At 45.4% G+C, this 15,648-nt stretch overlaps 1 protein-coding gene across 2 annotated transcripts; it reads left to right on the plus strand.

Annotated features, from left to right (window-relative positions):
• Positions 1 to 1,148: 1,148 nt before the first annotated feature.
• On the plus strand, positions 1,149 to 11,356 carry LOC149911996 (uncharacterized). 2 transcript variants are annotated; one of them, XM_090132901.1, is made up of 12 exons: positions 1,149 to 1,574; positions 3,515 to 3,582; positions 4,029 to 4,130; positions 5,068 to 5,221; positions 5,962 to 6,425; positions 7,389 to 7,561; positions 8,034 to 8,093; positions 8,319 to 8,417; positions 9,134 to 9,193; positions 9,406 to 9,504; positions 10,008 to 10,118; positions 10,400 to 10,864. In XM_090132901.1, the coding sequence occupies exons 6-12, from the start codon at positions 7,433 to 7,435 to the stop codon at positions 10,475 to 10,477; spliced, it is 636 nt and encodes a 211-aa protein (XP_089989027.1). In that variant the 5' UTR covers positions 1,149 to 1,574; positions 3,515 to 3,582; positions 4,029 to 4,130; positions 5,068 to 5,221; positions 5,962 to 6,425; positions 7,389 to 7,432; the 3' UTR covers positions 10,478 to 10,864. The 2 variants fall into 2 exon arrangements, with proteins under 2 accessions (XP_089989027.1, XP_089989028.1); XM_090132902.1 differs by lacking the exons at positions 1,149 to 1,574; positions 3,515 to 3,582; positions 4,029 to 4,130; positions 5,068 to 5,221; positions 10,400 to 10,864 and adding an exon at positions 10,871 to 11,356 and having other exon boundaries at positions 6,287 to 6,425.
• The last annotated feature ends 4,292 nt before the right edge of the window (positions 11,357 to 15,648 follow it).

Here is a 15,648-nt window from a genome sequence, read left to right on the forward strand (position 1 = left end):
CTTTCCCTTTCCCTTTCCCTTTCCCTTTCCCTTTCCCTTTCCCTTTCCCTTCCCCTTCCCCTTCCCCTTCCCCTTCCCCTTCCCCTTCCCCTTCCCCTTCCCCTTCCCCTTCCCTTTCCCTTTCCCTTTCCCTTTCCCTTTCCCTTTCCCTTTCCCTTTCCCTTTCCCTTTCCCTTTCCTTTTCCCTTTCCCCTTCCCTTTCCTTTTCCCTTTCCCTTTTCTTTCTCATGTTGTGCAGACTTTCTCATTGAGTGTCTGAAATGTAAGGGAGATACTCCAATGTAGTTCACCTTACCTTTTTTGTAAATAGTCAATATGGAAAATCCCAAACTGCCGTTCTGAATGGCACCACCCCAAAATACATGATATGGGTTTTTTGTTTGTTTGTTTCTTTGTTGTTTGTTTGTTTGTGGAGATATTTCGTGTTGATGACTTTTATTGGTGGATAGGAGCCTTAGAGAACTCCAGGGTAAGGACTCGAGAACTTTGATCTCATTTGCAAATTCCCTTGCATCCCTCTGGGCATGCTTTTAAGATGTTGGTCTTCCTCCAGAGAGATTTTTATTATTTTTTCCCCTCACTCCCCTTCACTCTGTTCCCTCCCTGTCCCTCTTCCCTCCCCTTCCCCGTTTCCTTAACTTCCCTTGCCCGACCTTACCTTCACTTGCGTTTTATTTTTTACCTTTTTTTTGACTACTGACTGGGTCAACAGGAAGGACGTAGACACCAAGGAAAGCATAAGCTTATTTTATTGCCTATTTCAAAGCAATACGAAAAGAAAGCAGTGCCCTGTAGTGAAAAGATAAGCTTAGCAGGAAAGGAAATAAGCAGTGCAGTGGGTCTAATCGTTACCGCGTCATAATATAACGACATGTAGCGCAGTGATAGTGATTAAGAAAGATGCATCACCAGTTGCCCTGCTCCTTTATCATCATCCAGATTCACAGTTGCTGGGGAGCCCCGGTTGCAGGAAGGATCTGGAGAACCCGTCCCAGCAGTTGGGAACTCATACGGCGATGTGTCCACCCCGGAGGTGAGGTCTGCAGAGCCACTGCAAGCACGTCCAGCCTTGATGCCCTTGAATAATCTGGGGTAGGCAGCAGTCAGGTGGAACGTCCGGTTTCCTCTTTCTCGTTCTGGTTTTCTCCCTGAAAACCCTGTCCGGGGTTCAAGGAGGAGCAGAAAGAGCTGTGCCATCTGTTTTGGTGTAGCACGGGCCTCTTTGGCAAGACTGAGCGCCCAGACCCCCGGCAACAGGCTTAGTCGGGTGACAGACATTGCAGCCGAGTTCCCTTGTGAGCAAGGCTCCCCACCTGACTGTGAGGTCACGCGGCGCAGTGCTCAGAACCCACAGAGCACTCGGCAGAGGTGTTTGGCCGAGTGCTGAGCAGGAACGTGCACGACGCGCGACTGCTGGCTTCCCGCCGCTTCCTCTTTCCCGTGGCGAGGCCAGCGCTCTACCGACGACAAGTGCTGGCCGGAGGGCCGGGTTCGGTGCCATGGCACGGCGCACGAAGCCCGAGGTGGAGCGGTACGTTGCCTTTGTGCGGTCCGCCGCCTCTTCTCCGAGAGAGGTGAGTGCCGTGGGCCCGGCCGGGACCGCCAGTGGAGCTCCTGCGGCCTCCCCCGGGTCACGATGGGGGCTGCTCCCTGCCCATCCCGCCCCCTCGCTCCTCCCGCGGGTGCCGGGCCTGAGGGGTGGCCGTGGCCTGGCCCGGTGCGTGGGAGGCCGGATGGCAGGGGGAGTGGAAGCTGAGGGAAGCGGCTGTGTGGGAGGGCACGGAGCTGACTTGCTGGGAAGATGGTTTGCCAGGGCTGTGCGCTCTTGAAACCGGTGAGCCCTCGGCAGATTTACGAGGAGCCCAGCGCTGTGAGTCCGTACGGATCCCTCCGGTTTTGTGGAACTGAAGAGCCCAAATAGGGGACAGGTGTTCCTAACTTCTGGTTTTCTTTCACATGCTGCGTGGTTGATATTCCTGTCTGTGTGGTTGATGTTCCTGTCTGTGTGGCAGCGCTGTGGAAGGTCAGGAAAAAGAGAGGGAGAGCTGGGCCAGTAGAGTTTTGCTGCTATCCCTGGCAGCCAGATGATTCCCTGCGATCTGGAAACGGTGCACAGATCGTAGAGAGCCAACCAATGCAGTTAGTGGGAGCTATTTAATCCCCAAAGGTGCTGCCCTGCTGCTGTGAGTGGGTTTTATTGCAGAGGCAGCAGATTTGGCAGTGTGTTGCAGAGCGTGAATGCACGCGGGCTGCCGTTCTGCAGCAGGGTCTTAGTGCGAGGCAGCGTGCATCTTCATGTTGAGCTTTTCCAACAGCAACAAAGTTCTCCTGTGGCTTTGTTGAGCTGACTTGGGTGCTGTTTAGACTACGCAGTGTGGAGCGTACCGCTGCCAAATTCAGAGATGCTCTTTAACCGTTCTGAGATTCCTGTTGGGCTCAACAAAAACCATCGCCTCTCTTCTTGTTGTGCTCGAGGTCAAGTTCTGCGGTTTGGTTTCATCCTTGCAGTGATGCTTACAACTCATGTCTAGCACAGTCAGTGGTGGAAATAGTTACTGGTTTTCTTGTGTTGATTTTGGAAGGGAGAGCCTTTCAAGGCTGCCAACATGCCTGATGAAGTTTCTTTTTAACCCTGTTTACAAGGAGATGTCAAGCATGGTCATGCATCAAGCATGATATGCTCTGGCGTATGTCAGAGTGTCCTTGTTTTACTTCAGAATACAGACTGAAGCTCAGGAGACTTGCGTGAATAACTTCCCCCCCCCCCCTCCCTATTTGGGGGTGGGAAGAGGGTTGGAGATGAAATTCAGGCGTATCTAGACTACAGAGACTTGTTTCACGTTACTTAGTTTACGTCTGACGTGAAGTTTTTGCTTGTGACTTACTAGTTCTCTAGCTCCTTCATGCAGGTAGAATCTGCTTTTTGGATGCAGTAGTCTATTTCTGATGTTTTCAGCCCCTTCACAACACACACTGCGTGAGTGAAAGGTGAAACGTAAGTCTCCAAAGGTATCTATGGAGGGGTAGAAGGAGGAAACAAAAGTGAAAGTACAAAAAGCAAAGCAGATGGCAGAGCCGGCAGGAGGGGAAGATGGCAGAAGCATGAGCAGGAGGAGCTGGGGTAACATCTTCACTCAGTTTGTAGGATTTGTTTTCTCCTGCAACACTGTTACGTTGCAACAGCAGCAATAACAAAAAGCTCAACTGTAGCAGACCCATTCTCCTAATTTCTTTGGTCAGAAGTGTTTGTGAAATGTACCAAGTATAAAGATCGGTCGCTTGCTTTGCTAGTCGCCTCAGTTTCCCTTCGGTAGCCTCTGCCCGTGATTGGAAACAAGATTCCTTTCTTAATCCCGTCTCTTTCAGAAACAGAGGCTTGAATACAAGAAGTAATGGTAATTAACTGTTAGCAGTGTTATGCGTTGCTAAGAAGAGTGCTCTCCCTGTTCAGTTACTTTAAAAGTAGTGTACGTCTGAAATGTGCCTGTCATGTTTGTTTTCTTTTTCCATTCAGAAATCATTGAAAGGATTCATCTGTGCTAAGCTGTATTTTGAAATAAAAGAATATGAACTTGCTAAAAGGTAATACGTGTTGATGTATGTGGTTGATCTGTTCTCGAAAGTGTAATAGAAAAGCTAGTTGAAGTAGAGAAATCAAGATCACGATCATGCCATTTCTTAAGGTAGCAGTAAATGGAAGGATTGGGTGCCACCGAAATCCTTCTAAAAGAGCAACTGCATTAGTTATGTGGCACCAAAGAATTCATGGCTTTTATTTCATCATATGATGCATCTCGTTCTGTGAGCTGCTGCTTTTTTAATGAACGTCAGTACTTGCTGGCAAATAAGTAGCACTGGTACGTGTAAAAATAATGTTTCTCACATTAGGGTCTAGGTCAAGTATCTAGAAAGAAATGTAGCCCTGCTCTCCATTTGACAGATTAAATTCCCTTTAGCTTTAGTTACACGGTGTGGGGGGACTTGTATTATTGAGAGTATTGATCTTTCTGGGTTTTCTTGCTCTGTAGATATATATCTACTTATCTCAGTGTCCAAGAGAGAGATCCCAGAGCACACAGGTTTCTTGGACAAATCAGGACGAGACAGAAAAAGCTGTTGGGTGTTACAAGGTAAGTGCTCCAGTGACCCCCAGTCACGTCCAGCTTTCTTCCTTTGTAAATGGACTTTTAAAATGCATCTGTGCTGTGCATTCCTTAAGCTCAGAGAGAAAATGTGTTGTTTGTGGACAAATTAAATTGTATGATGTACATTTTTTATTGCCACATCTGTCTATGACGTACTTAAGAAAGGATTCTTTTTTTGGTAGAATTGGCATCAGTTTTTAATTTATTTTTTTTTCCAGTTGATTTTTTCTTTTGTGTCCTGACTTGATCCTTGTGGTAGCTGCTGTGATAGTCTTACTGTTGCCCTTTGGACTAAGGGTCTGTGCCTGCAGTGGAATTGCCTCGCAGGGATGATGGTAATCTAGTTGCAACTGGAAGACTAGACCGAGGGTGTTTTTCAGTGGCACTGTTTGTTTGTTGCTGGTGGTGGTTTTGTTTCAGAGGTAGAGAGGTGCAGGGCAAATAAAGTGCTGATTAGGCAAGTGCATACATATGAACGTCTCGATCAAAATTCCTTTGTTCAGGCTTTGGGCAGGGGGAGGGTGTGCTGGAAAGTCCTGTTGCCAACAGAGTGAAGCGCTCTTGCCCTTGATGATGTACTTCTTCTTTTTTTCCATAAGTCACAATATTGAGTTAGACGAGAAGTCATAGTCCAGCTGCCTACATACAGCAGTAAGCAGCTGTAGAGGAAGAGGATCTGGTTTTGGCATTCTTCCTCAGTCTCTTCTGAATTCCAGCAGTTATCTGAGTGCTATAATCTAGTGGTGGCCTTTTCAGAGTGAATTCAGAAAGTATTTACTGAGAGTTGTAGTTGGAATATTTGGGTCCGTAGAATGGCCATCATTTTCTTTCCTATTTTCTTTTCCCATTTTCGTTCTATACGGATTGCAAGATCAAGGTCCCAGTAACCTTTTTTGTCTTGCTTGTGCATGGGGAAAACTAGCGTTCTCTGGAGCTGAACCCAATATACAGAAAGATCTGGTGCTGAAATTGCGGAGCTATTCTGTAATAAAGACATCAGTGATGGAAGAGCAAAATACTGGGTGGAGAAAGCTGCCAGGCTGCTCCTTGGGAATGCTGCTGCTCTCAGATTGAAGGTAAATTCCAGCTTCTCATCTCTGCTCTGTGCCTTGAAGAAACTTTCCGTATCTGACTGGGTGCTTCTGGCATGTCATCTGGTCATCTCTCAGCGTATTTCCTTGGCTAAATTAGTTTAGCATCAGGAATCTTAAATCTATTACATGTTAATTTCTTTGCTGTCTGATGTTTTGGTTTAGCTTGCATGAAAATTGCAGCTCTGGGCTTTCCCACGCGTTTGAAGGTTGACGCGTTCAAAAATATGGGGAAACTGTGTCAGCAATAATATCCAAGAAGTTGAGTTTAGATAGGCAGTACTTGATGTGTCTGTTGCGACTAAGCTGCTTTTTGTTTTTTTGAGTTTAAAAATGCAGAATGTAGGAAGTGCTGTTATTCTCAACGACTGTGTAAATGCTTTCAGTTATGCAGTGTCACTTTGGCACTTAGTTTTATGTAGCACAGCTGCAGGGACACGGAGGTTCTTAGAGGCTTCTGTTGGTTTTCTGTTGTCCTATTTGGAGCAGCTATTCTGTAACAAGGTGTGCTGTCTCTGTCTCAAACAGCCTGACAGTCTTAACTTAGCATCTACAAGAGGCACACTCTGAAGTTTTTTCCCCTGTTATCTCGTTTCTAAGATGTTGGAGTAATTCCAGCAAGTCTGTAGTCTGTGTAGTGGAGGTGAGCAAACTGTCAGGTAATGTGGATGTTGAAAAGACTGATGCAGGAAAAAAATTAATTGTGTTGCCTTCATGTTTAATAGGAGAAGTTACAAGAATATAAAGTTGAAGATGGCTGGAATGAGCTCTTTTATGTGACTCAAGCTGAACTCTGTGCAAGACCTGATGACGTCTAACTTAACATCAGACTTGTTGCACTGTACCGCTCATGCAATAAATTGCAAGATGCTGTGCTCCATGTTCAGGAGGCAGAGAAGAAAATACCTCTGGAGACAAGCTTGGAATGGTGCTCCTGTGTGGTAAAGACACTTGAGGTTTAAAAGCAAGAGCGTAGGGATCATTCCTTAGGTTTTCTTCAAATACCTATGGAATACCTTTATGTTCTCTTAATTGAAACACTGTCTTTAACAAAATGAAATTCAGGAAATTAAATGTAATAACTCCAGTGTGAGTGTGTCATCTCATCGATGGCCTGCTAAAAGCCGTGGAACAGATGGTTCTGATGGTTCTCAGCGAGCACAAAATCTTCAGGAAGCTCCCTTAACAGGTAAGTTGTTATTCCAGAGAAAGCAACTGCAAAAAACTGTGTTTTGTGCCAAAGCCCAAATCCAGCTCCATGGGAAACATGTGGCCCCCCATTAACTGAATGTGCTGCAAGTTTCAAAGCCAGCCTTAATACTGCACAAGAGAATTTTGGATCTGGCTTTGCTACAATGGAAGGTCAGTGGGACTGGAATGGTGAGAAACGAACCCACTGCCTCCTAGCGTGTTGCCTGCCAGAATCCAAGCAAAGCTAATACAAAAGCATCTCTTCAACAATTTTCCTTTAAACTTGAACAAGTAGATGCTCCAAAGACCACTCAGAATTACTTGAAAACTGCTTTTTCTATAGCTGTTCTGTATGCCTAGTCCAAAATAAAGCAAGTGATGAAAACTCTTGTTCCAGTAAGAATCCTAACTTGCAAAGTCAACCTAAAGTCAGCCTACTATCCGTCGTTCGGGTGGATTATTATATACCCTGTAAATATATTAATATATATGATATTTATATTATATATCTGTCTGTTACATTTCAAAGACTGAGCAGTGTTCTGGTTGTCTCAGGAGCATGGAACTAAAAGATGACTTCTTGAACAGTGAAAGTTTCAGTAGCAGCTACCCTGGTAATAGGTTGAGATTAGTTAGTAAAAAGCACAGATTTCCCATGAGTAATTTGAAACAAGTCCTCTTTAGTTGCTGTTTATTACTGTCTTCTGGAATTTCAAACACTCGAAGTTATTCAGTAGTCCAAGTTGATTTTTGTGTTGCTTTTTTTTGCGGGGAAACCAAGCCTTACAGATTTGCAGTTCCCATGCCACTCTTAAATAATGGTGCTATTTGAAAAGTTCTAGCCTTACTTTAAGATGTTCTGGATATCATTAGGAAAATTTACAATGTAGGTGCCAAAAATTGTCTCCATATTAAGCTACCTCATCATCTGTTTTCCACAAATTTTTGTTCTTTGCGGTAGGTGTCACAGGCGGGACTGAATTGGAAAGTGAAAGTGCTACTGCTATGGAACCTCAACCAACTCCTGGTGAGAAAAATACAGGACAACTTCTGCAGGATCTTTCTGCATCTCCCCAGGGCACTGGCAGCAGTGCTGAAGGCACTCAGACAGAAGTTAAAATTCAAAACATGAAAGTAAGAATGAAGTCTTTACAAAAGTTTTTGTCACTAAATGCAGAGAATTATTCTCAAACCTCTACTACATGACTATTTTCACTTTGTAACAAATAAAACATGCAGGGGGAAACACCATCTGACTCCTTTCACTGTGCCTCAGGTCTTTTCTAACACTGGAAGTGAGGCACAGATCTTAGGTTTCTCAGGGAGAGTAAGGAGTTACAGCTGTATCCAAACCTGGAAACAGGTTTGGCTAGTAAAATTCCTCCTACCATGTAGGTAAGGATTAATAGATTTCAGGGAGAGATTTTAAAGAGAAACGGTTTGTTTTATGGAATGATACTACTTCAAGGGAATAGCAGTCACTTTAGTCACCCATAGTGTAACACCATAAATGAAAGCAAAACCCCATCTGCAGGACAAAATCGGGATTAAGTGAAAATCAAACAGCTTTGGGAGCCATTTCAACTTTTTCCCTTGATTTTTCCAGCTCCTGGAAAGAGAAGCAGCTCTAAGGGAGCGAGAAGCCTGCCTGGATAAACTAAAAGAGGTGTGGTAGTTTAAGGATGCTTATTGCCTTACGTGCCATTTCGCTTGGTGTTTGCTATCTGAAGCCATGATGAGCTTGACAGCCTTAATGCTTCTCTCTTTAAAGTACTTGAAACGTGGAAATGGAAATTCATTGGAAGTTATTTGAATACTGAAATGCCACTTAGCTTGTAGTTGTTTCTAGAATACTCCGGTTAATCATGTTTGAAATGTGATATTTCCACAGCAGAAGGATGCAGAAGTGCAAGCGCTAGAAACGTCACTGAGGGAGATCTCCAAATGTCGGGACGATCTCAGAGAAGCAAATGAATCCTTGAGAAAACAGGCAAGAGGAATTATTTCCTACCATCAGTAACTGTATCAGTCTGAGTAAACAGTGTTAATTGTCTGAATAGGATGTTTGCAAAATTGATGGTTTTCCAAGACAGGAATTGCATGAATGCATGAAATTACTTTCTGACCCTTTTTTGGGTGCATCTGCTCCCATGGTTACTCAGTAGCTTCAGTTGTTTTCAGGACTGCTGATGAAAGCAGTACTGTCTCTGTTCTTAATGTCAAGCTGAGGCAGCAGTTCACATTAACACAGAGTTAAAACTTTCCACTCACTCGACTGCTGAAGCTGACCTAAATGCTGACAGGGAAATGGATCTTTACCAGGGATTCTTCGCACTAACTGAAGAAACCAAATAGCAATCTAGAGTTCAGGGCATCAGATTCTGTTTCTCCTGGCAGGTATTTGCATTAACCAGTAGTTCTGGAAGTAAATGCTGACTTTTAAAGGTCTTTTGTTTCTACATGAACAGCCAGTTGGAGTTGCTTCCTGTGTTTCAGAATGCCAGGCAGTGCTGCCACAAGTCAAAGTCATTTGTGTTAGTGTGAGAGGGAGCTGAGCATAGATGGCCATTAGCACATTTCCAACTAGTCAGCTGTTGTGTAAAGTCATAAATAAAAACGAAACCCCATATGCAGGCAAAGTCAGGATGAAGTGAAAATGGAATAGGTTTTGGAGCTACTTCATCTTTTTTCCCTTGATTTTTCCAGCTCCAAGAACGAGAAGATGTTCTAAGGGAGCGAGAGGCCTGCCTGGATAAACTAAAAGAGGTGCGGTAATTTAAGGATGCTTATTGCCTTACGTGCCATTTCGCTTGGTGTTTGCTATCTGAAGCCACTATGTGTTTGCCAGCTTTTATGCTTCTCTCTTTAAAGTACTTGAGATGTGGAAATGGAAGTTTGTTGGATTGTTTTAATACTAAAATTGTAGTTGTTTCTAGAATACTCTGGTTAATCATGTTTGAAATGTGATATTTCCACAGCAGAAGGATGCAGGAGTGAAAACACTAGAAACGTCACTGAGGGAGATCTCCAAATGTCGGGACGACCTCAAAGAAGCAAATGAATCCTTGAGAAAACAGGCAAGAGGAATTATTTCCTACCATCAGTAACTTTCCAAGTTTGAGTTAGCGCCGCTACTTGTCTGAACAGGATGTTTTCAAAATTGATGATTTGGTTTGTCCGAGACAGGAATGGTGTGATTGCATAAAATTATTCTCACCCTCTCTGTTTCTGAATTCTTTAGGCATTTTTTGGAGTGTGTTCTTTTATGTTTCTTCTTTATGAAAAGAAGAGAAAGAATAGAACTGTTGTTTATTAAATCACTTTGCTGCTCAGGAGCTCTGTCAAAGGATTTCAGAGTGTTGTTTACAAAAAAAAAAAGTGTTTTCCATTCACTGATGTTTGAGTCTTTTTCAATTCTTTCATTTAAATGATGAGATTGTTCAGAAGAAGTACTTGAATGAACAAATAAGGACAGGAGAAGCTCATTTCAGCTATCTGGAAGTAAGGTTTTTTCTTATCTGTGCATGCTTCCTTCGTAGGTAAGAAGTAAAATAGAATTCATGGTTCTTTTTTGTTGTAGTGGAAACATCAGTTTATAATGGCAGAGATGTATATGGATACCCGTGAAGTGGCACAACAGACGACACCTTTTGTGCAGGAAGAAGTGAGGGCAGCATCAAAAGGGGATAAGGTAAGAACTGGGAAGGTGAAAAATTCACTCAAAAGCCTTTTGGCATTGGAACATGCTCTGTATACCTGTTGAAATACGAAAACGTAGCTGCTACTTTTTTACATTCTAATAGGTATTAGGTTACAGAAAGAATAGAGTCTATTTGGGGGAAGCAGGCAGTAAATGGAAAGAGTAAAGCTTGCTGCTAAAATTGTCTTCTGAATTTTATGTTGTGTATGTATCTACTTTTTATTTGTTTGCTGTGTTTTCCTCTCACCTTCTCTCTCATCTGTCAAAATCAGATTCTGCTCATCCTCCTCCTTTGTGGTCATCCAAGCTGCGGTCTAGTTTGCTTACAAGAGAAGATCTCTACTAACTAAACAAGTTCACATGAGAACTCCCTGCTGGCCCTTGACACAAAGACAAGTCCGTGCAGGTGATGGCGTGGTCACCTGTACCAAGTGGGAGCTGTCTGCAGACTCCTTTTTAACAAGGAGCTGCCCGTATTTCTCCCGCAGCCAGCGGGGACTTCTCAAGCCCTAGATACAAGGCCCAACAGAGCAGGCACGGCCTGTTCCAGATTACTGCTTCCTCAGAGATAATGTCTTCCACGGGCTGCTGGTAACTTCTGTCCTGAGCTTTGTCTCCTTTTCCGTTAAATGATGCATAATTTGTCAGAACTAACGCTGGCAGGCATGTCCGTCTGCTACTGTTTGGTTTAGAAGGTCGTCAAGTTGAAAGCTGAAATAGCTGATGATGTGAATGTGTTACAGCTACCACCGAACTCTGAAGTTTATGGGCTCCTGACTGTTCTTATGGATTGGATCTCAGATGAGCACCTTAGCAAACTCCAGAGACAAGAAAGAAAGGACGGTCAGAAACCTCAGTCTAGCGAAAGAACCTCTCTGGAGATAACAAGGCTTGGAAATCAATGTGGTATTCTGGAGTTCTGCTTTTACTGCTTTCCTTTGTTCTGTGAAGGGTTTGTAGCACTGGTATTGGCCTTGATAGTTGAGCTCACACGCCATATCTCTGCTTTGCATGCAAACCTGTGTAATTTAAAATCTGTCTAAGGAGGGAATTCTTTACCTCTACAGGCCGTGACCAGTGAGTGCTTGCACGTGCAATCTGACAAACTCCGGGAGTAATTTGAGGTTTTGGTTTGGTTTGCTGGGGTTTGGTTTTTGGAGGCTTGCTGTCACTTGTAGCCTGCTCACACGCTAAGCTGACATTCTGCATGTAAGTTTGCCTTTGTGTGTTTTTACAGCTGCTACCTATGGCTGCGGAGCAGCTGCAGTGGATGCCGTTTGTGAATCCTAAACTACACATGCCCCTGATTAGGCTGATATACTGGTGTGTAAGACAGCTAGAGAATGATATTAAGGTAAATTCTCTGCAGTTATTCGGGTATTTTTAATACACATAGAAAGTGGATATTTTCAGGGTGTATGTATGACAGAAACCTGGCTGTCTTTGCTAAACATCAATTTGTAACAGAGAAATGGAAAAGTTGGGCAAAAAAACCCACTTCTCATAAACTGAACTTTCTGAGATCATTTTATTGATTTTTGCACTGTGTATCAAAACATATTTTTACATACATATTTTACATACATACAGGCGATTGCTGTTGCAATAGTGTCCAAGCATCTCAGGAAATACATTTTTATAAATGTGCTTAGCAGACTTGGGCGTTAGGAAAGGAAATACATTTTTGTTTACTTTCTGTGCGAGATTGACTGAAATTGATGACAAAATGCGGCAAAGCAGCATGGGGACTTTGGCTTTGTTCTCTGCTGAATGTCCCTCTGAACTCCCTGTTGTTTCTCTTGACAAGGAGAAGCTGTTTTAAATGATCACACTGGAAAGTTTGATTCTGAAATAATATTTCTGCACAGATTACGATGACAATTTGAATTACTGTGCCTTACCCGAATGGAGTTCTTAACGTTCACGTTTAGATCTGTGAATGCTTTTGCAGCTCGTGACTTCAGGAACCTGCACAGGACAGCACAGGTAGCACTGATTGAACCGGGGTTTCCTCTGCAACCAGAGGCAGCTCAAATAACATCAGCATATCATGGGCCCTCTCTCCTCGGTCTCTTTGTGCAGTTGGTGTTGATAAGGCCCTGTGCTAATGGCGTTCTGTTGCTTTTGTAACGCAAGCAGGTTCTGTTGTGATACACGATCGAACCATTTGCTATTTCACACGTAATCCCTAGGGGAACAGAGTAGATGGGAGCTTCATGTGTTTTCATGTTTACACTCAACGTGCACACTGTTTGATACAGGACACAACAGTGGCAGAAATGATGTCGGGACTTGCTGAAGATATTTGAAGATGTATGTGAGCCCCCACGTCCTTTTGGCAGCTGGGCCGGCAGGGAGCTGTGCTGGTGTTTAGCTGTGAGGTTTGCAGGAAGAGGCTGTAGGAGTGGGAAAGGCTGCAGTCACCTGGCCAGGTGCATCCAGTGCAGCTGGAGCTGGTCCATGGGGCTGGTCACGACCGACTCAGCGTTGGAACGTGATCATGATGCCAGTGCCACCCCAGTTGTCGGAATGGAGCAAGGAGAAACCCGTCTGGGTGATGATACGGGAGAGCTGTGGTTGGTGGCCAAGAGGAGCTCGCTCCCTCCTGCATGGGTTTGTGACCCGGCGAACTTGAGGTGCAATCAATTTGTTCAAATCAAAAATTGGGCGCAAGTGCAGTCAGTTTGCAACTGAACATGAAGTGAACATGTATTCAGAGAAACCATTCACAGCATAATTCCACACCCAGATCACACATGCGAAAGTGATAGGTATACAGGAGACTGGAGAATTAAATGGGAAAAGGGGGGAAAAGCTTACTTTGGTGAACTGGTAACTTAACTTGGTTGCATTTTGGAATATGCATCCTTGGGGTTTGCACTTTTCCATTGCCAGCCCTAGGAATGCAGTACAGGATGGAACCAGCTGAGAGCGATCTGTGCTGCAAAGCCTCCCTTTGGGCTCCAGCACGAAGTCAGGTCTCTCTGGGCTCTGCAAGTACTGTCTGTACATTATGCCATTGCCTAGAAGTTCCATACCATAGGTGAAATGAGCAACAGCCAAGCAAGCATACTTGCTCCAGTTCTAGAATAAGCTACAGTGTATGGTGGTTGCCAGAGTAAGAACAAAGGAGTTGCTTAATGCACAAAGAGTAGCTTTTCAGAGTGACATCTCCACATGCATTTGCAAGAAAACAGGGCCTTCAGGGATGCGACGAGGAAGGCTAAAGCCCGCCTGGAACTGAACCTGGCAAAGGTGATAAAGGATAATAAGAAAGGCTTTTTTAAGTACGTTAACAGTAAAAGGAAGACTAGGGAGAATGTGGCTCCCCTGATTAGTGATGGGGGTGTTCTGGTAACGGGGGATGCTGAGAAGGCGGAGGTACTGAATGCCTTCTTTGCTTCTGTCTTCAGTGAAAAAGCTCCCCCTCGGGAATCCGAGACCCTGGAGGTTAGTGAAAGGGTCTGGGTAATGGAAGACTTCCCTTTAGTCAGGGAAGAGGTGGTCCGAGAGCGCCTGGGCAACACCAATGTTCACAAATCCATGGGACCCGATGGGATGCATCCACGGGTGCTGAGGGAGCTGCCAGAGGTGATTGCTGAACCGCTCTCTGTCATCTTTGAGAGGTCTTGGAGAACGGGGGAGGTGCCTGAGGACTGGAGGATAGCCAATGTCACTCCGGTCTTCAAAAAGGGCAAGAAGGAAGATCCAGGCAATTATAGGCCAGTCAGCCTCATCTCTGTCCCTGGAAAGGTGATGGAGCAGCTTGTGCTGGATGCCATTCCAGACAACTGGAAGAAAAGGAGGTTATCAGGAGTAGTCAGCATGGGTTCACCAGGGCGAGGTCGTGCTTGACCAACCTGGTAGCCTTCTATGATGTTGTCTCTGGCTGGGTGGATGGGGGAGAGCAGTGGATGTGGTCTACCTTGATTTCAGCAAGGCATTTGATACTGTCTCCCATGACATACTTATAACAAAGCTGAGGAAGTGTGGATAGATGAGTGGACAGTGAGGTGGGTTGAGAACTGGCTGACTGGCAGAGCACAGAGGGTCGTCGTTGGCGGTGCAGAGTCTGGTTGGAGGCCTGTAACCAGCGGTGTTCCCCGGGGGTCGGTGCTGGGTCCAGTCTTGTTCAACATCTTCATCAATGACCTTGATGAGGGGGTAGTGGCCACCCTCAGCAAGTTTGCTGATGATACGGAGTTGGGAGGATTGGCTGACACACCTGAAGGCTGTGCTGCCATTCAGCAAGAACTGGACAGGCTGGAGAGCTGGGCAGAAAGAAACCGGATGAGGTTTAACAAAAGCAAGTGTAGAGTCTTGCATCTGGGGAGGAATAATTGCATGCACCGGTACAGGTTGGGGGATGAGCTGCTGGAGAGGAGCTCTGCAGAGAGGGACCTGGTGTCCTGGTGGACGACAGGTTGGCCATGAGCCAGCAGTGTGCCCTTGTGGCCAAAAAGGCCAATGGCATTCTGGGGTGCATTAAAAAGAGCATGGCCAGCAGGTCGAGGGAGGTGATCCTCCCCCTCTACTCTGCCCTGGTAAGGCCTCATCTGGAGTACTGTGTCCAGTTCTGGGCTCCCCAGTACAAAAAAGACAGGGATCTCTTGGAAAGAGTCCATCAGAGGGCCACAAAGATGGTGAAGGGCCTGGAGCGTCTCTCCTATGAGGAAAGGCTGAGTGAGCTGGGCCTGTTTAGCCTTGAGAAGAGAAGACTGAGAGGGGACCTGATCCAGGTCTATAAATATCTAAGGTGTGGGGGGCAGAGTGGCGAGGCCGGACTCTTTTCAGCAGTATGTGGAGACAGGACAAGGGGAAACGGCCGAAAACTGGAGCATAGGAAGTTCCGCACCAGTGTGCGCAAGAACTTCTTTACGGTGAGGGTGACGGAGCACTGGAACAGGCTGCCCAGGGAGGTGGTGGAGTCTCCTTCTCTGGAGATATTCAAGACCCGCCTGGACGCCTACCTGTGCGACCTGGTGTAGGGATCCTGCTTTGGCAGGGGGGTTGGACTCGATGATCTCTGGAGGTCCCTTCCAACCCCTATGATTCTGTGATTCTGTATTTGCAGGGGTCTGATAACTAATGGGAAAGTGTATCACAGCCCAATGGAGGCAGCAGTGTATACGTATCCTTCCAGGAGGTGTGTGTGTAAGTATGGAAAAGTGACCCCTCAAAAGGAGGGTTCGAAACTGGGGAACTGAAACTCTTCAAGAGCTGATGCAAATGAGGCAGTCCTCTTCAGGCTTCTCTGCTGGAGACTTCATGTGAGATCCCTTGTCCCAGGGTCCCAAAGAACTAACAACAAGCGAAGGCACTGAAATCACTACAGCGGGTGAGGGCAAACAAGTCAGAGGGCCATCTGAATATCAGCGCTTCTGAGCTGTTTTCAGAGCACTGGTTTTTAGTTCAACGTTACGTGCTGCAATTCCCACCCCACTTTAAGCCCCCATCGATCTCTCCTGACTCAGCTTCCTCTACCCCTGTGGTCCTACCTGTGGTGTCAGTAAGGCTTCTC

The sequence above is a fragment of the Phasianus colchicus genome, unplaced genomic scaffold, assembly GCF_987193195.1.
Source record: "Phasianus colchicus unplaced genomic scaffold, bPhaCol1.hap1.1 HAP1_SCAFFOLD_48, whole genome shotgun sequence".
NCBI lineage: Eukaryota > Metazoa > Chordata > Aves > Galliformes > Phasianidae > Phasianus > Phasianus colchicus.

Excerpts from the sequence above, each read along its gene's own strand:
- LOC149911996 (XM_090132902.1), top strand. The coding sequence starts at position 7,433 with ATGGAACCTCAACCAACTCCTGGTGAGAAAAATACAGGACAACTTCTG. Across the intron at positions 8,418-9,133 it reads ATGAATCCTTGAGAAAACAG|CTCCAAGAACGAGAAGATGT; the intron begins GCAAGAGGAATT and ends TGATTTTTCCAG. Across the intron at positions 9,194-9,405 it reads GCCTGGATAAACTAAAAGAG|CAGAAGGATGCAGGAGTGAA; the intron begins GTGCGGTAATTT and ends ATATTTCCACAG.